This window comes from Marmota flaviventris, chromosome 4 (genome assembly GCF_047511675.1).
Source record: "Marmota flaviventris isolate mMarFla1 chromosome 4, mMarFla1.hap1, whole genome shotgun sequence".
NCBI classification, from domain to species: domain Eukaryota; kingdom Metazoa; phylum Chordata; class Mammalia; order Rodentia; family Sciuridae; genus Marmota; species Marmota flaviventris.
In genome coordinates this window covers 132,945,286-132,971,063 of record NC_092501.1, presented here as the reverse complement: position 1 = coordinate 132,971,063, position 25,778 = coordinate 132,945,286, and the positions used below count along the sequence as shown (strand labels likewise).

The window sequence follows — 25,778 nt, the reverse complement described above, 5'->3', positions numbered from 1 at the left end:
TGACATGTTTTTCATTTTGTTTTGCCATTTATATTCCTTCATTTTTCATTTTGTCTCATACACTGCCTGTGTGTGTGTTTTCTTATTATTTTGAAATTACTTCATTGAGGTGAACTTAGAGTATATCTTCAGGAAAAGAAAAAAGTATCAGAAGATTTATGTGTTTTGTTCTGGAATTATTTGAAGGAATCATGAAGACTGAGTAGTCTTAATTTAAATACTTGGGCAATATGTAAGTGCATGTATTGGAAATTCATATGTGTGTGTAGTTTCTTTGTAAGGAAAAATGGAAGTTCCTGTGTATATAGTTCTGCAACTTGTCTTAGATCACTTTGTACTAACATCTATTATCTACCTCATATTTTTAAATGCTGTATATTATTCAGTACTATATATTTTCCATATGTATATTATATTACATGTGGTAATTGTGTGAATGTATCTCAAGTACTATAGAAATTGTAGTTTATGATTATTTATATTTTTGTATTAGCATTTATTTTATATAAATTTTAGATATCAAAACCCCTCAGAAGTTGTATATGTCAGTGTTAATGTGAGGTGAGGGCAAGGTTTGCATCTCATGTGCCTTTTGTCACAGCAGGCTCTGCTACAGCCTACAAGTTGTAAGTCCCCACTAATATCATTTCAGTGCACTAATGCTGCCAGACCAAACCATTGAGCCATCTAGAGGTAGCTTTCTGTCAGAATGGTTGTGGGAAAGATTTACTTGGAAAAAGTAAATGTTATAAAACTAAAGAGTTATATGATTTTAAAATATATTAGAATTTATTTTTGTCACTACTTTAAAAGTTGCCATCTTTTGATACCTAACCCTTGTTTTAGCAGAATAGCCATTCTTGAAAATGTTTTTGGGCCATCTCTTTTGTAGATATAAAGTCTGTGGTTCAGTCTTTATCTCATGGATTGATTTTTAGATCCAGTCGACCATATTATTTGGGATCAATTTTAGTGATTAAGGGGTATGATCAAGATGGGTAGCACTAGTTTTAGTTAAAACAAGTGAAAACATAAAGTGACTGATTTTCCTTGGCCCCTAAATAAATTGTTTCTAAATATTGATCAAAAAAGCTCCAAAAGGGATTTTAGTTGAGTCAGTTTGTATTATCTCAAGGAATTTTATGAAGTTTTATAATTACTTTAAATCTTGTGTGATAATGATTACAACTTTAAGAGTATAAAATAAACCCTGTGAAGGTGACTTTTAGATAGTAGTAATAGGACAGTTATAGACCTGTGCTCTTCAACTCTTCAAACCCAGTTAAGTTTTATTGTTTAAAGTGAAAACCTGGACAACTGACTTTTCCTTTGTAGATTTCTATGTTTGTAGAACTATAAACTGTATAGCTTCTATGTTATTCAACTGGAATATTTAGTTTTGTAAACTCAAACCCTCCAGATCCGAAGGTGCAAATAAAATAATGAGGGCTGACTTGTCGTGTTATCTGTACATGTGTATCTTTGTTGATTATACTTTTACAATCATATTTATGTACTTCCAGATCCAAGATAGAGAAACCAGGAATGTGGAACAGGTTCTGTTCAGGGAGTTCATGTTCCTAGGTGACCTTTAGATGGTTGGCAGTCCACCTAATCCTTTATGTCCATATAGGTTGCTTTTCAGACTAGAGTATGCCTTTTTCTGATTGTCAGCTAGGCTATATAAGATTGTATTTAGATAATATAATTTAAAACATTATTTTAATTATCATATAGAAAATATGGGGAACCCCAAGTAGAGAAGTGACTTTGGAGATTGGGGAGAATTAGTAGGATTCTTCACTTCTCTTTTAATCTAAAATTTAAAAAATGAATGGACCTGATTTTTGGTGTTTGTGTACTTCATATGAAAACTTCAAAGGTTAGGATATTTTAGTGACTGGGAAGAAACTGGTTGAAAACAGGAGTATAATTCTGTCTTCAAAAATAACCTTGTCAAGTTATATATTTAAATTATCCCAGTACTCATAAGTGGCTGAAAGTTTATAATGCAGAGACCATTTATGAACTTATTTCTGCTTTTACATAATGATTGAGTCCTTTAAATATCAAATGTTGAATAATATCAGCTAGTTTGTATCACAAACTTGCCTGATGAGTTTCCAGTTACTTTATCACCTGATGCATTTCCAATAAAATGAGTTTCCAACATTTAAGGTAGAAACAAGGTTTTCAAAGATACTTAGAATCTTTAACAAATTTGTTTTACAAAATTATTGTCAGAGGGTACAATTTGTTTTATAGATATGCAAATGCATTGTATGCTTGATTTCTATTCCTTGTTTGTTTTTTTTCCTATTGTAGTCAAAGATTAGAAATTCGAGCACAAGTTGCAGATGCCTTCTTGTCTAAGTTCCAACTGACTTCTGATGAAATGAGTCTTCTCCGAGGTACAAGAGAAGGGCCAGTTACTGAGGTATCCTTGCTTCTATTAGAATAACTTTAATTTAAGAGTGTAGCAGCTACACATGTTACTTTAAAGCTTATTCTAAATTGAGAAATTAAGATGCACATTTTAGCTTTTAATTTTTATTTCTCAGAGTTACATTTGTATTTTTAAAAAGTCAGGGTACGACACAACTTATAAAGAAACCTGGGGCTGGGGCTGTAGCTCATCGGCAAAGTGCTCACCTAGCACGTGCGAGGCCCTGGGTTTGATCCTTAGCACCACATAAAAATAAATAAATAAATAAATAAAGATATTGTGTACAACTACAAATATATATATATATATATATATATATATATATATATTTTTTTTTTTTTAAAAAAAAAAAAAAAAGAAACCTGCCTCACTGTTCCATTCCTGTCTCTTCGGTCTCATCAGCCGGTTTCATCCTTGTTAACTGCTGCTTTTGCAAATTCTGTTCTAGATCTTGAATTTAGAATATATTTTTGTTATTTATTGACTGTTTTATGTTGATTCACTATCATGAAATATGATTTAGTCTTTTACTTCCTCTTCTCCTCCTTAAGCACAACAGTACACACCTGTGTTCTCTTTATCCCCTCCGCAGCCCTCAGTAGTCTCATCACATTTCCTATTTGTGAGTCACAGTGAGGTCACTTTGAGTAGGTGTTTCTTTCTTTCTTTTTTTTTTTTCGATTTTTTTTTAGTTGTAGATGGACACAATACCTTTATTTTATTTACTTATTTTTGTTTGGTGCTGAGGATTGAACCCAGTGCCTCATATATGCAAGGCAAGCACTCTACTGCTTAGCCACAATTCCAGCCCGGAGTAGAAGTTTCTTATTTTATAACTTCTATCTTTCCTGGAGTTGGAAATTGCTTATCTTTTCATATAATTGACTTTTTAAGCTTATGCCATTCTTTGCAAACTGACCAACAGAATTATGAAACCTCTCAAAATGTTAAATAAAAAAGAGAAATTTCAGGGTTTTTTGTTTTTTGTTTTTCCCCTTGAAGACAATGTGGTTTGTGCCAGAAAAGAATATTTTGGTCTCCTGATTGGAAGGAGCTATATAAACTTAAGCCTGATGTTATCAGGGATCAAAGGGCAAGAAGGGTTCTTGAGGTGGTGATGGAATCTCACTGAGTGTCTCAGTAATACATTTTCTGGAAAGTAAGGCTCTAATATGTTTTCCTTAAGGAAAAAAAAATCAGTTATCAGTTCAGCATCAGTCAATTCTTGGTATGTAATGAGCGTCTTTTATGTATCCAGCTTTGCATTCTGTTCATGGGTAAGGGGGAAGGAGAAGAGAATGGCTGCATAGCTGACATATAAAACAGCATCTTCAGCAATTAGAGTGATGTGCTTAAGTCATAGATATGTAATAGTGGGCGTGTTTTTGCTTTTTGTGTTAGTCTTCAGGTTTTCATTTGTCTCTCACTAGATTATACACTTTTTGAGGACAGGGACTTTTGTCTTTAGAAATTTTATATTGCTGGCAACTTCGCATGCTATTTGGTACATGGAAGGCATCAAATTAATGTGTCTTAAAATGTGAAGTGATACCGCTTATACTTTGTATAAAAATTGGAAGAAAGTTAGGATTGGTATAGAGAGACTTCATTAGAATATATGAAAGTCTGTCTTCTCTTTATAGTGATCTTTTAATTTAGAATAATATAATTTTACCTGACAGCATGGACATATTTAAAGTCATCTTCTTAATTTTAAAGGATTTCTTCAAGGCATTGGGCCGAGTAAAACAGATTCATAATGATGTCAAAGTTCTCTTGCGAACAAACCAGCAAACAGCAGGGTGAGTAACTGTTCCCTGCACTAGTAGTATTGCTACTTATGTTTCCAAAGTCTCAGACACTTTAGATTGTATTTAAAACTATATGACATTTTATGAAATAAGGACTTAGTCCATTATTATTTATCTTTGGGAAAGACAGAAGTTATACTCTGACATTAGTTATACCCTAGTAGTAGTTGATAAGTAAGTGATACTATTAAAATTTGACATTTATTTAATTAGAAAAATTATTGAAAAATTATTCTCCAAAATGAAGTTAACATAGGATAGCTAAATCATTATGTAATTAAATAAAAATAGTTAGGTGCTTAGATATAGCTATTGACTGAAAATTTAGGTTTGTAATCTTCAATTTTTTTTTTTTTTTTAGTTTAGAAATTATGGAACAGATGGCCTTACTTCAAGAAACGGCGTATGAAAGACTTTACCGGTGGGCTCAAAGTGAGTGATTTCCTTCATGTTGTGTAGTTTCATGAATATCAGTATTTGATAATTTTATTTGGCCTTTATTTGCTGTAATTAGATTTTAGTAATCAAAAGTAGTTTTGAAAAGAAAAGTGAACTTTACATTTGAACATATTGTCTTTGTGTTTATATCATGAGCATCTGCTCTCAGCCAAGAGCATATTTGATGAAGGATGATGATAAAAAAATGAAGGCAGTGTTTCTGTTTTAGGTTATCATTAAAGCTGATTGGGCATCTCTTGTTATTTACATAAAGTTACAAATGATGAATTCATTTTCTTTTTCCACTGTAACAAATTACCACAAACATAATGGCTTAAAACAATACAGATTTATTATTTGACACTTCGAAATCAGGCATGGTCTCACCATGCTAAAACCCAAGTGTTGGCAGGGCTGCTTCAAGGGACGGTCTGTTGTTTCCTAACTCATTCAGTGTATTGGCAGAATTCAGTTCTTGCATTTGCGGGATAGATGTCTAAGTTTCCTTGTTGGCTGTCATTGAGGGGTTTTCCTATTTTCTTGAGGCCTCCTGCATTCGTAGGCTTATGACCCCCTTCTCTGTCTTCAAAGTCAGCAGTGATGAGTCAAATCACTGTCTCACTTTGAATTTCTTCTGCCTCTTTTCCCACCTCATATCTCTGACTAAATCTTCTTCCATTTTAAGACTGTGTAATTGCCTTAGACCCAGTTGGGTAATCAGAGAAAACAATCCTACTTTAAGGTTTATCACCTCAATTACTTTGCCAAATCCTGTTTGCTGTGTAAGGTATCATATTCACAGGTTCCAGGGATTTGGTTGTGTGTAACTTTGGAGGGCTATTATTTTGCCTACCACAATACTCTATTTACATTTGTTTTAGGATGTTTCAGTAAATTGTTTGCAAAATAGCCTGTTAAAACGAGAGAAGATAGTTGAAATGAGCAAGAGTGGAACAGGTACACATAATATTTTACTGTGTGTTACTACCAGCTCACTGTTGGAAGGACCTGGAATTAAATCTAGTTAGCCAGTTACACCTGTACTACTGTACTGGGAAAACCCAGTGCTCTGGTTTGGATGAATTTATCTTTTTTTTTTTTTTTTTACATATTTTTTTAGTTGTAGATGGACACAGTTTCTTTCTTTCTTTCTTTCGTGAGGATCGAACCCACTGCCTTGCCCCTGAGCCATAGCCGCAGCCCCTGGATGATTTTATCTTTGAGCCTGCTTGTTTTTCTGCCTCTCTTCTTCTTTACATTGTCTGCTCCCATCAGGAGTTGTCTGACTTTCTCTCTTGGAATTCAAATCCTGTCTCAACTTTCAAGTTAGTGCTAGGGTTCTCTGTCTTCTAGAATTATCCATAACTGTAGTAAAGCATAGTGACTTCCCCTTTCTGAACACTAACCTCTGGAAATATTTATTTAGCATCCAGAATTATGCTACACTGTTATGATATAACTTTTCACACATACATCTTATCTCTCTAGTTGGATTTCTACTTTCTCAACAGCAAGGACATTGCCTCACATTTCTTTCTGCGATCTCTACAGATGACATAGTGGTTCTCAACATTTACCATTGGACCTTGAATACTACATTCTGTGGAGCCACGTAGAGATGCTTGGGTTTTTCTCAGTCAGTGCATGCTAGAAAATAAACTATTGGTGCAAGGTCCTCATATACCAGAAGATTGGGAATTTCTGAACAAGTCATAAGTTCTTTGAACATAGTAGTTACTTGTAAGCACTTTATGGATAAAATTGAATAGTAAAATAAGGAAAATGTTGACATAGAGATTTTTTAGTTTAAAATGTAAATTTTTGGGGTCTGAGGTGTAGCTCAGTGGTGTGGTAAAGTGCTTGCTTCACATGGGCAAGGCCCTAGGATTGATCCCCAGCACCACACACACAAAGTTCCATAAAATCCAAACTATTTTGAAATCATAATTTTATTACCATATATCAGTTATGCACACTAACATTTTAGCACACTATTTAAATATTGCTCCTGAGGAAATGCACTGGTAATATATTTTTAGTGTTCCTTTCCCTTCCCTTATACTACCATGTATATGACAGTAATTCAGTAAATGTTTATTCATTGATTTTTTTTTCCAGAACTGTAGTTTTTCTGTAATAAAAAAATACAGATCTGGAGTATGGTTGACAGCATTTGTGGTTATGTAAGGTTATATAAGTATTTAAACTTACTTTTCTAGTTTGGTTGACCATATAAAATAGGTTTTGATTGACATATTCTCTACATTTTAAAAGCATTTTTGCTATAGAATTTAGATTGCTGGTATACAGTGGACATAATAAATATCCAATTTTAATTTTAACAAAGGTTATAATGTTGTTTTACAGGTGAATGCAGAGCATTGACACAAGAGTCGTGTGACATATCTCCAGTTTTAACTCAGGCAATGGAAGCCCTACAGGATAGACCTGTGTTATACAAGTAAGAAGGCCCTACATTATAGACATGTATTATATAAGTAATTTTCTTTGATAAATTTTATTGATTTTTTTAATACTAACAAATTCATGTATAATAGTTTAAGTAATTATGCTTTTCAGTGATATTTTCACCCTGTTGTATATTATTTGAATGTTACTTGCTACAGAACACAATATGGATGGGAAGACCAAGGTGGTGTCCTGTATCTAGTTGTCCTCCTAGATATGTGGAGGTTGAGTGGCTTAATTAGCCTGTTATCTCATTAACTGCCTTATAAGTCACTATAACTCCTATATCAACTTTTCCTTTGAGAAGACAGTCATATAGGGTCTGTGAGATATAATCACCCAGAGATGAAATAAGAGTATTTCTATCAGTAGGTTCCATCAGTAGGATTCAAGTAAAGAGAGGATCCTGGTCTTTGACCTTATAAATTATTGCCAATCAAGAACTCCATGGTAATGTTTTAGATGAGAATCCTATGCATTTAGCTTGTTTATTTATAAATCATCCTGTATTTTATTATTTCTCATAAAATAAAAAGTAAATATATTTTTTTTAAATGCCTGGAGTAGTATGAAAATAAGCTTTCAGAAACCCAAGTAAACAGCCAAGGAACTTGTACAGAGCCATTGATCGGATCCTGCTCTGAAACATCTCTTTCAGAGGATTTCTTCTTTACTTTCTGATTGGAACATTACTTATCCTATCATAGACTCAGAGAACACAGGGCTTAGGATGTAGCTCAGAGTGCTGGGCCAGCACATATAAGGTACTGACTTCAGTTCCCAGTGTGTGTGTGTGTGTGTGTGTGTGTGTGTGTGTGTGTATGTGGGGTGGGGGGAGTTACAGAATACAAAGATTGGGACTTCTGGGTAAAATAGCAACACTCTAGTGTGTTAAGCACTGTTCTGAATGCTGGAGACACAACATCAAACTGCTTTATTTTATAGAAACAGACATAAGAAAATGCATTTTAATAAAATATACTAATTGCTGGTTTAGAGGGAGAATCTCAGGTGTTGGGTTGTTCACATATTCTGGGATAGGGGAAAGAAATGATCGTCAGGGAATATTTCCTGAGGGAAAGAGTTATAAAGTGATTTCTGTGGTTGAATAAGTATTTTTCATGGAAGAAGCTACTGAGTAGAACATCCCAGCTTGAGGAAATAACAGGTGCAAAGATGTGGACTGAGAGCAAACATGCGCTTTTGGGAGATTCATTGCAAAAGTTTGCCCTTGATTTAGCAGTAAGAGCCAGATCATAGTACCCTGAATGTTGTGCATGGTCACTGTTGATCAGCAGCTTAGCAGCTTGTTTCTACTTTGAAATTTCTTTCTAGTATTTTTACTTCAAGATATTGGCAATGATTATAAGTCTCTTGGTATGTAAAACATTTGGTGTTTAATTTTAATCAAGTGTTAGTTAGCATTGTCTGCAGATTAATATTTGTTCATAAGGTTTTGTTCTAAAAGATGCTTCTGTGCCTTTTTGTGTTTCAGACACATAAAAAGGACAGTTGACTTCTCTAGTCAGCATTTTTACAGAAATGTAACTTTTCCATTTCCCAACACATACTGTATATATTAATGGGATTCTCTGTGTTCTTTCCCTACATGCATACAGCATGCAGGGATTGTATCCATCCATCCTTCTTCCAGTCTCCACCCTGCGGCCTCCTTCCCAATCTCTAGTAATCACTGTTCTGCTTTCAGCCTGACTTTTTGTTTGTTTTCAAGTGTGACAAAGAACATACAATACTTGTTTGTTGATGTCTGGCTAATTTCACTTATGATGTCCTCCAGTTCCATCCATTTGGTGCAGATGACAGGATTTTATTCTCTATGGCTGAACAATGCTCCATGTTTGTATACACCATATTTTCTTTATCTGTTCATCTGTTGATTGAGTCCATATATTAGCTGTTGTGAATAGTGAAGCAGTGTTAAACACAGACATGTGTGTATCTCATTTGCATTCTTACCTCATTTCTTTTGAACATCCAGGAGTGGGATAGCTGCATCACATGGTGGTTCTACCTTTAGTTTTTGAGGAACCTCCCTACTGTTTTCCATAATGGCTCTTATAACTTATATTCCCACCAGAAGTGTATAAGAGTTCCTTTTCCTCTACATTCTCATAAGCACTTGTTACTTTTCTTTTGCTAATATCCATTCTAACTGGGGTGAGGTGGTACTCACTGTAAGTTATCATTCTTGATCAACACTTGGAAAGAAGCAATTCAATATGAATTCATAAGGTGAATTTTTGAGTAAGATTTCTTTTTGGGGTGGGGTGTGGGGAGTACCTGGATGGAGCCCAGGAATACTTTCCACTGAGCATTAACTCCAGCCCTTTTTATTTTAAGATAGGGTCTTACTGAGTTGCTTAAGGCCTTGCTAAATTGCTGAGGCTGGTCTCAAACTTGTGATCCTCCTGCCACAACCTCCTGAGCCAGATTTCTTTTTAAATTTGTAGTTGTGAAAATGCTTTCTCATTTTTTATTATTGATATTTTTATATATGACAGAATAATGCAATACAATTTATATTACACATATAGAGCTTATTTTTTCATATCTCTGGTTGTATACAAAGTATATTTACACCATTTTGGGTCTTCCATACATGTACTTTGGGTAATGATGTTCATCACATTCCACCATCATTTCTAACCCCCTGCCCCCTCCCTTCCCCTCTCACCCCTCTGCCCTATCTAGAGTTCTTCTATTCCTCTCATGCTCCCACTCCCTACCCCACTATGAATCAGTCTCCTCATGTCAGAGAAAACATTTGACACTTGTTTTTTGGGGATTGGCTAACTTCACTTAGCATTATCTTCTCCAACTCCATCCATTTACCTGCAAATGCCATGATTATTCCTTTTGTTGCTGAGTAATATTCCATTGTGTATAATGCCACATTTTTTTAATCCATTCATCTACTGAAGGGCATCTAGGTTGGTTAGATATTGTGAGTTGTGGTGCTGAGCCAGATTTCTTAAACAAGCCCTTGAAAGCTTCATTTTCCTTAGCTGTAAAATGAAGATACTGATGGTACATACTTTGCAGGGCTCTTGTGAAGATTAAATTGGTTTATTCACATGAGGTGCTTTAGAATATTGCTTGGCATAGCATTAATTTTAGATATTATTTATTTGGAAAGGAGATGACTAAGAAACTGATAGTTAAGTAGGGATGTATTTAAGGTCTATATGACAAGCAGGGGAAAAGCTTGAAAGATGGAATGGAGAGGCAAATAGAGTGGTAAAGGTTTATCTGGGAAAGACACGTGCCAGGAAATGGGCAATGATGGCAAATTTAAAAGACTTTAAGAGACATTAGGGAGTGGAATGGGGAAGTAGTTTTTTAAGAACATTTACTGGGATATGATGAATGCTTAAAAAGAGAAAATTTGCCTTTTCTTAAGTAATCATCTGTCTTCCAAGGAGTAGTTTCATTAAATTTAGGAAAAACTTAATATTTCATGTTAACCACCAGATGGCAGTATTTGAACTTCTTTTAAGTTATGTGTAAAAGCTTCTCTGTACATTGTGTCTCAAATGTGTTATCATGTGCAAGAAAAGTATCAGTTATTGAAAATAACCTAACTCAAGTGTTTCTTAGGTAGTATATAACTGTAATACTAATGTATTATTTTAATACATCAAGTACAGAAATTTCTTTAAAAAGAAATTTATTATAAATGGAAATGAAAAAATAGATACCTTTTCTTTCTAAACCCTCAGAACATAACTTATTTGAGAATGTAGTAGTTTTTACAAAACTTATTTTTCTTCATTTTTATGTGTTTTTGTTGCATTCCAAAGAAAAACAACTATACTATTCTTTTATCACTTGACTTTTAATCAAAATCTTTCTTTTAATTTGCCTTTTAACCAGAATTTTCTTTTATTTAATATAGATGAACACAATTAAAAAAATTACACTAGGGAAATTTTAGAATGTTTAGACAATTTGAGTGTTTATAACCTTTATAAAGCAACATTTTGAAATTTTGAACTTTATTGGAAGAGAGTCTGATTTTTATCAAAATTTTTCTGTCTTTGAGAAAGATGTTTCATGGCCACGGATATTTTGAAGATTCTTCATGGCTCAGTCTGTTTTGCTTAAATTATATTTGTTTTGCAGAAGGATTATAATGTTTACTAATATCCCATATTATATCTGTTAAATTGCAGTGTTTACCTGGGTTGCTTATCCCCTCCCATTTAAAATAACCAGTGAATTTATGTGTTTCTGGTATAACTGTCCCCCCAATGAATATCTTGGAACAGAAATCATGTTGTTTTTCTTTACTATGGTAGCATTTTAGGAAAGGAGATTAGTTTTATGTATTTAAAAAGTGAAAAGTTGGGCTAGGGTTGAGCTTAGTGGTAGAGCACTTGCCTGGCTCGCATGTATGGGGCACTGGGTTCGATCCTCAACACCACATAAAAATAAATAAATAAAATAAAGATGTTGTGTCTCTCTAGAGCTAAAAAAAAAAATAGTTAAAAAGTGAAAGGTTTATGAATTTTTTACTGTAGTGGGTTGTCTGATCATAAGTGCCTTATTTCATAGGATCAGATACCTTATTCACATAGATCATATGTGTAACTGAAGAGTAAGAGATCCAAATAGAAGTGTGCATTTTGATCCTCATATGTTTAAAAAAAAATGGAGGGCGGTCATGTAGTTTAACAGGCCTTGCTGGTAGTGCATTTTCCCTTTCCTAGGCTGGTGTGTCACTGCAGAGAATTTCAAAACTATTTCCTTTTAATTGAAAGCAAAAACACACACAAAGAACCACAGTCTAGTTAATAGTGAACAGTCCTCAAAAAGGTTTGGATTCCTAAAAATTCTAGTTATTTGCCACTTCACTACACTTTTCCTTTTAGTTGAAAATAATACATCTCCCAGCTTTCTCATATTTAACAAAATGTGGAGTTTTCATTAAGTTAGCAACATGCCAAAGAATGCAGAAGTACCTAAGGAATGAATTCTGCTGGAAATCTTTGGGAAATGTTGGTAACTTTTGTTAAGGTATTATTGGTTAATAAAAAATAATTCTTAATATTTAGACTGGGAGAAAATGTTAGGAATTTAAAAGTCAGGGTGTGAAATCTGCTGACTTTAGGTTGATACAAATATTTTTCCTGCGTACATTAAAATAAAACTTTTAACTGGGGAATGGGTGTTAGGAATGATAATGATAAGAGCAGAGTCCAGTCAATGAAATGGGTACTCCTGGCAGCTCCAGGCCATCCTCATAAATTGCTCCCCAAATTTTCCTGTCCTCCCCCCCTTCCCTGTAGAAAAACTTTCCCCCATTTTCAGTTACAATAGGTGACTTCTAAATGTCTGTTAAAATAAGAGATATTTGTTATGTATGCATGATTGGTTAATAAACTTAAGGAACATCTAATCTCTATTTATTGGAGTTAAAATAAGGTTTTAAAAATGGATAACAATCTGGGGGGTGGTAAGTTGTAATAGTATCATAAGGAGAATTTTTTAATGTAGAAGAAAAAGTTTTAATTTTGGATTACACAGTTCTAATCATAACCAGCTTCTGAGAATTAGGTATATGATTTCACATAAAACTCTACATATTTTGGACTGCAAAGAAACCAAAACCTGAAGAGTTCAGGATTCCCACCTTGGCTCGATTTTCTTACTTTTGCTAATCCAGGGCGCTATTCCTTGTTGCCATTGAGGAATAAGGAACTGTTTTAATCCCAGTCCCAGCATTCTTTCTTGGGAGAAGCATTCTTTCTTGTACTTTTAGACTTAATTTTCAACATGCTAAACTTACCTCACAATATTTATTTTTTAATTTAAAACCAATATAACTTGAAAGAGAATACCCAAAGATGCTTTAACTGTGTTTGCTTATCTTAGAAATTATGTGATTAGCTTGATGTAATTTAGGAAAAAAACCCAAATCTCTCATATAACCTTGTCTTCTAGGTATACCTTAGATGAATTTGGAACAGCCAGGCGAAGTACAGTTGTTCGCGGGTTTATTGATGCTCTTACAAGAGGGGGCCCTGGAGGTACCCCCAGGCCCATTGAAATGCACTCCCACGACCCTTTGAGGTACAGTAATCGACGTCAGTAGAGACATCAGTTGATCTTTTTCCCAGGACATTTTTACTAACATGTAGTTGTCATTAGGTATGTGGGAGATATGTTGGCGTGGCTTCATCAAGCTACTGCTTCTGAGAAGGAACACCTGGAAGCCCTCCTGAAGCATGTAACAGCACAAGGTGAGTGCACAATGGGTGTTGTATTGCTAACACCAGGCAGAAAGCAGCACTAGGCTCTTGAGGCTCTCTATTTCTGTTCTTGTTGCCCATCTTCTTCACTGAGATAAACACTTCACATCTAGATGGTCTGGTAAACATCCTCGTTCCTCGTCCTTGCTATGACTCCCCCCACTGCATGCTGCTAATAGACTTCCTCCTCATTGCTGTCATCCTGTCATACACAGTTCAGTTTTGTAGCAGACCCTCTTACCTTCCGCATCAAGCCTACGCTCCTCTGTTTTGCTCCTAAAACATTTTTGGAGTGTCTGGTGTATTATTTCAGATCCTCACCCTGACACTTTAAAGGTAAAAATTGGTATTAATTTCATTGTATCTGTGAGTAAACAGACTGAGTAACTTGCTTACTGTCATTAAGTTGCTAATTCTTTTATTTCTATCACCAAGCATCTTTTTTCATTCTCATGAAACTGTTATAAAGAGGTTTTGTTACGACGTGTACTAAATGTACTTAAAATTTTTGTCTTGGTTTCAAGGGAGAACAATGACTACATTTAATAGCTGCTAATATCTCTAGAATTTCAAATCTTCTTAGTTGTGACTGCCTTCGAAGGCCTGGTTAGAGTCTGAGGGTTTGATGTGTAATTGAGAGATGCTCCCTTTGATAGGAAGTGAAGGGAAATATTTCATCTGGTAATACTTGATTGTTCTGTGTGGCTCAGCCGTACATCACTGTGGTTTATCACATGATATATAAGAGGCCATGTACAAATTGGTGATAATACTTTCATAAATTTCAGCTCTTTAATATTAGATGCTATATATATCTTAGATTGGCATATTCTTCATTTTTAAATTTTTAAAAATCTGTTATTATCCAGTTTAAAAAAATGTATTTCTTTAAAAGTGTTTTAGAAAAGTATACATGAGGGGCAATATTAAGAGGTAGAGAAAATAGTAATATATAGTCTACTTATAGTATATATAGTATGTAGTAGGATGTATAAATTAGATGAAAAAGGTTATTCTACAGCAGTGACTTAAATCTTCTGAGCCTGTTTCTTTATATGTAAAGATGAAGGTAGTTATAAGTAGTAAATGTCATTACCCAGTACAGTGCCTGATAAGTAGTTGGTATTTTAAAAATGTCAGTGTCTTCTGTGAGATTGCAGTGTTTGTTTTTCATCTTTGTCCTTGTCAGTTTTTGTGCCCTGTGCTGCACCTTGAATAAGGTTTTTGTAGAACAAGTGCTAGCACATCTTCACATCTTCCTTCAGTTGATATGTTTCATGGTCTTTTTTACCATTTCATACAGTTACTCTTTTTTCACGATGAATGTTCATTTTATTTATTTAACAGTCAAAGGAATTAAGAAGACTTTTTGAGACACACATCAGTCATTGACACAATTAGTAATATGTTATTAAGACAACTAGTAATGTCCCCAAACATATCAAACTTAATACAATATTGTTAATGGTTATTTTAAATGTCACTAATGCCATTGATCCTGGTATTATTGTTAGCTTTTAGAACTTATATGAAAAAGTTACATGGAAAAAATTTTTAATTTTGAGTACTTAATTTTAGGTGTTGAAGAAAATATTCAAGAAGTTGTTGGGCATATCACTGAAGGTGTGTGCAGACCTCTAAAGGTAAAATATTTTGTTTTTATATGTTAAAAAGTGTCTGGTTAAACAATGCTTTATTCTCATGAGTTTAAAGAAACTGATAATAGCTTGAGCTAAAGCTGTTATTTTGTTAATACATTTACCAAGCTCAAATAAAGTACATTTAAATATAATCATTGTCAGTTTTTTCTCTAAGAAAGAAAATTAAAAATATTCTTAGTTTGCATATATTGACTTATTTTTTTACAGATTACTTCCCACAGTTATTTACATTAATCAGTTGAGAAAAGTGTTTTAAATTAAAATAACTAATGTTTTAATTCTTAAAGATTTCCTATGAAAATGTTAATTTGTTTTATTACTTCATACACAGTAATCTTTTGTTTATTATAGCAATAAATAATTATTAATCAACGGTTAAAATAATATTGTATACTATTATCATCATCAATATTATTTACATTAGAGGAACAAAATTTGGAATCAAACTTGGGCAGAATTTTCCATTTTACCATTTAATCGTATGTTGCTTAACTCTTCTGCACCATTATTTTCTAACACTTAACCTGAATGTGGGAATAACTGCTGTCAAGGGTCACTGTGAGGACTAAATGAGATAACTGTATACTTCCTAGTGCTAAACTTCGGAGCAGATTTTCTTTTCTTTTATTAGTATTTATGGAATACTTGGTAATTGTTGTCTTTTCTTTGTTGACTGATCTCAATTTAGCATATAGAAGTTGAAATTTGTGAGTTTTGTGGCTTATTTATATCAAGAATTAAGGTTCAAACTAATTTCTTTCATTTCTGAGATTTTTCTTTATATTTTATCTCAGGAAAGAAAATCTCAGACAACACACCCAAATTTAATTATTACTATAACTTGATCATCTTTGGGTCCAGTTGTGTAACAACTATAAACAAATAGCAAAGTATTTAATACACGTTTCCCAAATGAACTATTTTTTGCCATAGTTTGATTTTCAGACATTTATAGCTCATATAAATGTTGCTTGCTTTGTATACTAGCAGTTATTAGAAAAGTAAAAAAAAAAAAAAAGGAAAAATAAAAATAAGATTTTTTTCCCCTATACTTTTTAGGCCTTTTTATAGTCACTTACGGTTAAGTGAAACTCCTAGTCACTTTGATAAGTAAATTGTGCTTTATCTGCCTTGCCTATCTCCTCCTTCCTTACTTATAGTATTATTTCTATTGCAGCTTTTCTTTTTAAAAAAGTAATTACATAAAAGATTATAATTCTTTGACATTTCAATGGATCTTATAGTTTCCTGTCTTAGTCTGATTAAGAAATGTTCTATGTTAAAATTGTTTAACACTCGGGGCTGGGGTTGTAGCTTAGTGGCAGAGCACTTGCCTCGCATATGTGAGGCACTGGGTTCTATCCTCAGCACCACATAAAAATAAATAAACAAAAAATAAAGAAAAAAAATTGTTTAACACTCATTACCTACATAAAAAATTTTATACTCAAGTCTGCCTTTGTTTTAAAATGTACTTAGAAATTCTTATTTCATTTTCCTTAAATGTATATACACAGAAAGGTGTTGATAACAATTATAGGACATTACTATGACCATCCCTGGCAAATTGTAATGTAAGATACCAAAGGTAAAAAAGAAATACAGTTAACAAATACCTTTTTTATTTGTAAAGTGTAAAAAGAATCTTTTTGGTTTCTGAAGTGGCAGAAATCTTAAGTCTTTCCATATGCTAGTAATGTTTATTGCATACTGCAGAGAATGCTTTAGAGGTGTTCACAGTTGTTATAGTCAAATGAGCTTGGTAGTGATTTATTTCATGATCCAATAACTCTTGTACCTTCCCTTCCTTAATACACTCACAGAAAATGTTACACTATTGAAGAATTTTCCTCTTATGTGACTTCATTTGGCTATCTGATATCATCTTCAATGATGTAGTTGTTAGCTGAGGAAAAAGAAATCTTACTTTAATATTTTCTTTTGCAAGTATAATTCTGAATTTTTTCTTAGAAATTATCTGCTTTTGCATTCCATTAATACAACATTTCTTTCTTTTAGACGAACAACTAACCTTTTCTTAATGACATATGATATTAGATGTTTTGACTGCCTTTCTGTCAATTCAGTCTTTTTTCTTTGTAGGAATGATTTTTTTTAAAGGACAGGGGACATTTTGATTTTGAGACATTGTTTTGCTTTGTTTTCTTTTGTTCATTCTGAAACCAAACAGGACCTCATGCATACTAGGCAAGCATTTTACCAGTGAGCTACATCCGCACGCAGCCCATGGAATTTTGATTTTTTGAAGCATAAAGAAATGGTCTCAGTGGTCATAGATACATTTGAGAATCTTCATTTTTTATTTGCTCTATCCTGTTCAGCCTTTTCTTTTCCCAATAAAGAAAATTTCATAGGTTGTAGATCTAAATATTTGCAAGCATATGTATTAAGACATGATCTTTATACTTATTTCCTGTTTAAAAAAAATCTGTGCCCTAAACTTAAAATTAAATATATTGTGTTAGGATTCTATGGCTCATCAACATCCAACCCATTACTTTTGAAGGTGTATTCACTGCTAAGTTGTAGCTAGAAACATCAGAATCCATACACACACACAACCTTTTGTTCTTTAAGCCCATGGGTAAGATGGTCCTTTAATGTAAATGTAAATGTAGATTCCTGAAAGATTCAGCCCTCATTTGGATTCTATTTCTTTTAATAAAAATTTAATGTATGTAAATTACAGTGGGTTCTATGAAAATGGGTGTTTATGAAGGTAAATGGTATGGGAAGTAGAGCTGAATACTGTACTGCAGGATACACTCATGGTGCCCCCAGGGACTGCTGGAGACCTGGGGATGTTTTCCTACTCTGTGCCTTACCTGTGAGACTGAGGCAAGGGAGGCTTGTCAGTATCCCTTCCTGGCTCCCTTCTCCCCGGGTCCCCAGGAGCACCACTTCTCATGCCTCCTCACTCCTACTGGCCCTGGAGAAGAGAGCCGCTGTTCCTATGTCTTGCCCAGCTTTTCTGCTGTTGGACTGCCTGTTTTGCTACTTTAAATGTCTGCCTGTCCCGTCCTTGCCCTTCTCATAGTACAGTTATGATTTACTGAGTGGTTATTATGTGCTAGAACTGTTATACAAACTTTAGATCTACTTTAAAGTTCTGATAATAATGTTTGTCCTTCACAGTCATTGCCATTTTAATTTCCAATCAGTCTTTGCTGCTACCACTTCTTGAGTCTCTTTTTATGTTTTTTATTTTTGTTTCTCTGGTCTCTGGTTGTTTTTCCTGATACTTCTGGCTTTTGCTTAATGGTTGGTCTCTTACTAGCTCTCATAAGACATGTTGCTCCTTTCTATGTGGCAGACAAATCAGTCTTGATGTGTCATTTGTGAATCTCCTGATGCTGCCGCCCGCCTCTGTCGTAGTGTCTGCCTTCACTGACAGAGGCCGCTTTCCCTCAAAGCCTTTGTGGCATGACCCTTCAGGTGGGCATTGCTTTTCTTTCCTCTTTCTTCTTTTCTCCCTCTATTCCCTCTGCATTTTTTTCCTCCTTTCCTGCCCGTCACTCCTTTCTCTCTGTCTGAAGAGAACTGGAATAAAGAATATTTTCCTGATGCCTCTAAATTCTAGAAGGCAGGTTGCCAGATAATCTCAGATGGTGTTATAAATCTGCTAAGGAAAAACTCTGTCTATAGTTAACAACCTTTATATTTTGCTCTAATAATTATATTTGATATTTAGAAAAAATATCATTTTATTGATGGAAGATATAATTTAAGTTTCCATGAGGCCTGGATCTAAAAAGAAATCATCAAGTGGAATTACGATTTTTAAATTCAAATGCCATTCATGATTTGCAGTATAGTGTAATTTGCTCTTCTGTTGCCTTATTCCAAAGGATCAATTTTATAAACACATCAGTGTAAAGATAAATTAATTTCTGTAATTCGAGAGGTTTTGTATGGTGTTACGCATACATTTATAAATCTCATTTTATCAGGTTTCATTTGTTGGCATTGTGACATATTCTGAAATCCAATTACAGAGAAACTTCAACTTTCAAAAGGATTTATTAAATATCTGTTATGTATGTGCTGTTCTACCAGATGCTGCAAAGATGTAAAGGAAGCAGAAAACACAGTGCAGTGTCTGTGTTCATATGTAGAATTAGGAAAGCAAGAAGCTACAATATAAGTAGTAGCTTAAGGGCAGATGCAACATATAAGTAGATACATATCAGTGTGGTTGAGAGTGTGTTCATTAGCAATGAAATACAAAGGAAGAGAAAGATCAGTGAGAGATGGAATTTTAATTAGAGGAGAGTCCTCGTAGCTAATGTTGAGCCAGATCTAATTATTGCCCCAGTAGTTTTATAGTTAGGTAAATATGCTGATACTAATTTACAGTTTATCTCCTTTCCTATACTCTGATTAATAGGAACAAACTTGGCACAATAGCTTAAGAAATTCTTTAATTTTGGGAGGAATATTTTGTGACAGAGCATTTATTTTCACCAATTATATGTGTTTTAAGAATATAGCAACTGCTTTTGTGATTTATTGTTGAACTAAATTTATTTTCAAACTGGTAATAAACTTCAGAATGACCCCATTTTATGTGATATTTCTGATGATAATTGCCCTAAGCCAAATTCTGCAGATCACAGATCATTTTTGTAGAGTATACCTATGTTTAAGATGTTTATCATCTCTTATGACTTACTATTAGTAAATATTATTAAGAAGGTATTTTATGATCTCTGCATGAATGAAATTGTTCTTTCAATTTTGATGCTATTCATACCACATCATTAATAAAGAAAAGACATTTTTAAAGAAATGTTTAATTTTTGTTACATATTTTAATAGGTTCGAATTGAACAAGTGATACTTGCTGAACCTGGAGCAGTTTTATTATATAAAATTTCTAATCTCCTAAAATTTTATCATCATACAATCAGGTAAGTGGAATAATGAAATGTGCTTGTTAAATCCCTTGGGATATTTCTTATCAGTTAGAGGACAGTATAAGATATTTTGTTTTCATTGGGTGCTTAAGTGTAACTGGTAGAACCTCCACATGGTCTGATTCCTTATGTGCCTGTTATACCTGCATATTTACCTTGATGTCATTTCGCTTTCTTTCTTTCTTCTTTAAGCATAACCACACATATACAAACACACACAACTTGTATGACAATATAGATCTTCAAAGTATTTGAGTTTTCCTATATTAGTAAATAAGGTCCATGACAACTGAAGCAACTTTATAGAACATAATGAGTGACATATCCTATTCTGGATGTAAATAACCTAAATTGTTCTTTAGCATTTGGTTTCCTATCAGTGATAAAATAGAGTGATAGTTTTATCTTCTCTACATAAAAGCAACTTTGTCTTATTCTAAAATTTGCACTCATTTTTGCTTTGCATGTCTTTTGGTAGTACACACTTGAGCAGTATTATAAATGTCACTGGAAATCTGCACTGTATGTGGAATTGTTAAAACAATGTCCTTCTAAGCTATATTTTTTATAATCTCCATATATTTCCATTAAAAATTATTTAAAATCCAGTATGCCTGTATCAGGATCAGAATTCCAACTGTTAAAACCCAAGAGGGTTATAACTGTCTGATCCAGAGAGGTTCAGGGATCACTAATTCACAGAACACCACAAAAATTACAGTGATGACTATCTACCTGTTAGAGACTGAGAGTAGCCACTCAAATGTCAATCTAAAAAAAGGACTTCACATCCCATTGGTAGATTTTCAAATAAAACTAAGCCACAGGCTATAGCACTAGATTTGGGTTAATATAACATTTTAGATACAAACTTATTATTAATATTCCTCATACTTTAACAATAAATTAGCTCCAGTTGTAATGAGTTAGACTTCTTTAAATGAGTATGATAAATACTTAGAAAACATTGGAGCAACTAAAAGCAAATAGACATAGTAAGTGGTATGTTATAAAAAAGTTATAAAGTAATTTAAAAAAATTGTTTGGTAATACCCATGATTGGTGCTTCATAAAAACCTATTTGAAGGTAATGACAACTTATTTTCTAATGTAGAAAATGCTATAAATAAAATCAGTTGGATTTTAAAGATAATAATAGGTTTTTTAGGCTCTGAGAATTATAATTGTTCTATATTTGATCATGGTATGGAGGATAACAAAATCTTTTGATATAGTGTTTTTGCATGTTCCTTTTCTACTTGGTGACACATTCCCTCATTTAGTCAGTTAAAAAGTTGACTGTAAACTTGTTGGTTTTCTAGTTGCTAAGGAAATAGCAATGAACAAAACAATTCCTAATCTTATATTCTAACAAGGGAAACGTATGATTTTAGATAGTGATAAGAGCCCTGAAGAGAAATATAGCAGGAGAAAGGAAATAGAAATTATAGGAAGTGACCGTGTATGAGTAGGTGCGTGTTTGTGACAATTTCTGAAGCTCCTTCAGTGGAGGTGACAGTTGAGAGTCCTGAAAAATGTGGAGAAGTTGGGCATGGAAAGATCTTGGAGAGAGATCTCCTATGCAGAAGTACATTGTTTCTGAAGCTAGGAAAAGGTTGCACTATGGAGACTCAGAACGGAGACCAGTGGTTGGACTCTATAATGAATTGGAAGGAGTAGGGGAGTCAGAAAGGTAGAGAGAGGCAGGTCATATGGGACTTGTAGACCAGGCTGAAGATCTAGATTTGACTTTGAGTCGTTGAGAAAGATTTGAGAGGATTTTGTGTGACCAGAGCTGAGTAATGAGTAGAGTTATTCTGGAAACTATGTGGATAATATAATGTAGTGGCATTAAGGGGAAGCAAGGCAGGTATTTAGGAAGCATAGACAATGGGTTAGACAAGAGTGATAGTCTTCAAGGTGGTGATTCTGGAGTCATTTTATGTTATAGCCAGTAGGACATAAATTGTTCAGGTAATGTGAGATGGGAGTAGTCAAGGATGAGTTCTTGGCATTTGGTTTGAATAACAAGGTGGATGATATTGTTGCTTGTTGTGATGGGAACTATTGGAGAGGAATAGGCTGATGGGGTGGTGGTGGTAAAGAGTCCAGTTCCGTTTGGCCAAGTCAGATATGATATACCTGTGAACGTAGAGTAGAACTTGAGCTAGTGACATAACAGAAATGAGGGCCCAAACTATAAATTTGGTAGTCTTCAGCGTATAGGTAATATCTGAAACAATAGAACTAGGTAAGATTACTTAAGGAGTGAAAGAGTGAGGAATAAGGCCTAGAACTGAGTCTTCAGGCATGCCAGTGTGTAGACGTCAGGAAGAGGAGAAACTCATGAAGAAAAGTGTAGAGGAATTGCCAACTTAGGGGAAAAGCAGGAAACATGCACAGTCTAACCAGTGTACTTCCTGGATGTGGAATCCGGGAAACAAGGAATCTAGCACACTTAGATTCTGTATCCTTTCCTGGAACATTTCACTCTAAGTCAGTAACTGCTCTGTTTTTGTATTTGTTTACTTTCCTTTGCCCTTATCACTGTTTTAGATCCAGTCTATTAAATGGGCTGTACACTTCCAAGAGATACAGCCTAACACATTAAGCAATCCCCTTCCCCTCGTTCCTCCTGACCTTCCTCTTGGAGCACTCTTGTCTTCCAGTCCAGGTGGTTACTCTCCAGGCCTACTGCATGGCTGTCAGGTGGGGTTCATCTTCTTCATCAGCCTGCTTCTTCACCATGTTGGCTGGCCCCAATTCCTTGTTCAGCTCTGAATAGTATTAATGTGCTTATAAAGGTGTAAGCATTAAATATTTATCAGAACCCTATAATCATAAGTGTATTAGGAAAGCTGGGGAAGGTCATGTTTGGATATGTGGTAGGAAAGAACTGTATGAAAGAGTTTTAACTCTCGTCTTCTATATCAGTATATAATACCTAGAACTAAAACAGCAATAGGCAAATAAGCATGTTGGGTAGAAATATGAAGTGAAATATCAGAAGAAATGTCTGTAAGTATCTGGACCAGTTACTGAACACTAGTGAGTACTCAGTAACCGGTAAATTCCAGTCCTGAGTAACTGTAAATTACAACCAGTAACTCCAAAATACTGTAAATATATCTTGATATTTCTTCATTTTTTTCATCAAAGTATCAGTTTCTTTTTGCAATCATTTAATTTACATCCACTATTGCTTAATATATACATTTATTTTGAGGAAGTCATTTTGATTGTTTGCATAGGCATTTGTGGGAATTCTTTATAATCTATTTTAGTGTTTCACTTATAATATTTTTAATTGAAATATTTATTTCTTTTAAAAATACAGGTATTGTGACAGATACCTGTTTAGTAATTGGATTGTATTTTACTGTTTGCTTTAAATATTTTTTAACTGCTAATTTGCTTTCTTTGTATGAACTGTGTAAGAATCTATCCAATTTATTTCAGTTGTAGAATGTATTGAGATATATAGTATAAATATTTGCTTTTGTAGTAACTCACATGTAATATATAATTTATCAATAAATTTGCTGTATTTTTAACTTACTATTTATCATTATTTATAGATGTCATCATATTTGTCTTGAGCAATCTGGTTTAGGCATTATATGATTTTATTGTGCCTTTACAAATTATAACTTGCTACCAAATTATAGTATATTTTCACATCAACAAAAAATTTCCCTAAAAACAATTTAAAATTGTTTTTAATATATAAATTAGGAAAATAAAATTGGTATTTGTTTTATATGGATATTTATCTTAGATTCTGGCAAAAATGGAAAACCATTTGGATGGATGTAAGAAATATTTTATAGTAGTAAATTAAAAATTATGGAATGTACTAATGTAATTGAATATTCCAAAATATCAGATTTTTCATAATTAGTCTAAGGGTCCTACTTTTTAAGCAGCCATATTAAAATTGAGAAGCTGTAATTTTAGTTGTTATTGATATAGCAGTTGGTAATCAAAAGAACTCAGTATTTATACAATTTAATTATTTTATTAGTAGAGCTGTTGATGGAATGCCTTTCTTAGAATTAAAAATAGGCCTTGGATAATCAAGACTCATTTACTCTAATAGAGGAAAAATAGAGGTACAGTTTACACATTGCAGAGGTAGGTTCTAACCTACAGTTGTGCTAAAAGAGATTGTGAAATACTAAAAATAGTGTAGGTTGAGGATCCCTTATCCAGAATGTTTAAGGCCAGAAGAATTTTAAACTTAAAAGTTTTCAGATTTTGAAATATTTACATAGACTTTATCAGTTGAGCATCCCTAATCTGAATATCCTAAATCCAGAGTGCTCTGAATTAACTTTTGAATATAACATGACACTCAAAAGTTATAGATTTTGGAGCATTTTGGATTTTGGATTTTCAAAATAAATATGCTCAACATATAGTTTGTTTTCAGTTTTCCTTTTTCATCATTAACTAAAAAAACCCATAATTTTATATGAAGCTGGAATAATTTTTTTGATTCATAAATTGTATTCTAAATAAAAACTTTCATTTTAATATAGGTCTTTTTAAAGCATTATACTAAAAAAAACTGAATTGTTTTAGTTTCTGTTTTGCAATCTGAAATATTGTTTGCTTTTAGTGGCATTGTTGGAAATAGTGCAACTACTTTATTGACTACCATTGAAGAAATGCATTTGCTAAGCAAAAAAATATTCTTCAATAGTTTGAGTCTTCATGCAAGTAAATTAATGGACAAGGTATGTTTGAAAAATACAGTTCTTAAACTATGTGACTGTGAATTTTTCGCATTTAGAGATGTTTTAATGTCTTTACATTGGTTAATGATCCCCCCCCCCCCCCAATCTTATTCAATATTCTTTTGAGTTCTTACTTTGAGAACAAATTCATATTGAGTGGCTTACTGGATCCAAGTTTATAATCTGTCTTCCTGGAATAGTATAACATTGAGTCATAAGTGGAGATAGAATGTCAAGCCCTAGTTTCACTACCATTTTTTCCATAACCAAAAATGTGTAACTAAAGCAAACTTACTATATTTAGGTAGGAGCCAACACACCACACAGATTAGAAAACTGGAACTCTTAAAAAACTTTTTTTCAAACAGCTTACATTTTTACCCTCTGATGTTATAACATTGTTCGTAAGAACTTTGTGCTCCTTTGGTTTTTATACTATAATTATTTATAAAAACAAATAAATTAGAAAAAATACCCCACAAAGGATAAATCAATGACAAAAACCTGGAAGAGTCCTATAAGATGTAATATTTTAATTTGAGCAGGGTATTGTGGCAGGGCCTGTGGAATGGGTTCATAATGGTTAAATTTTTCTTTATTTTTGTTTTATTATTAGTTTTTTTCAGAGATGTGTCCCAATCACCATGCTGTTTTTTTAAATTTGTTGAGGACCTTTATTTTTATTTATTTATATTTGGTGCTGATAATCAAACCCAGTGCCTCACACATGCTAGGCAAGCACTCTACCACCGAGCCACAACTCCAGCCCAATGCTGGCTTTTTGATTGTATAACTGTATCCAATAGTCCGATCATATTATTTTTGATTGTATAACTTCATCCAGTTGTCTGGTCGTATTAGGCATAGGTTTTATCCTGAAGAATAGTATTATATAGTGTCAAATAGTTAGTAGCAGAGAACGTGGTCCATCTTTGTTTTTTTAAGCTCAGAGAAGCCTTAATAGGAGTCTACTTCATGGTAACTGTGCATGACACAAGTTCTTTT

The 25,778-nt window shown here is 33.5% G+C and overlaps 1 protein-coding gene across 1 annotated transcript in view; it reads left to right on the top strand.

The window, feature by feature from the left end:
* Cog6 (component of oligomeric golgi complex 6) overlaps window positions 1-25,778 on the top strand; it is a 74,650-nt gene that overhangs the window by 13,324 nt on the left and 35,548 nt on the right. The window contains exons 5-13 of the mRNA XM_027928957.3: window positions 2,326-2,437; window positions 4,166-4,248; window positions 4,619-4,689; window positions 7,063-7,156; window positions 13,129-13,257; window positions 13,336-13,427; window positions 15,015-15,079; window positions 19,937-20,028; window positions 24,656-24,773. Of these exons, the coding sequence (XP_027784758.2) occupies window positions 2,326-2,437; window positions 4,166-4,248; window positions 4,619-4,689; window positions 7,063-7,156; window positions 13,129-13,257; window positions 13,336-13,427; window positions 15,015-15,079; window positions 19,937-20,028; window positions 24,656-24,773 (856 nt within the window). The remainder of the gene's footprint in view (window positions 1-2,325; window positions 2,438-4,165; window positions 4,249-4,618; window positions 4,690-7,062; window positions 7,157-13,128; window positions 13,258-13,335; window positions 13,428-15,014; window positions 15,080-19,936; window positions 20,029-24,655; window positions 24,774-25,778) is intronic.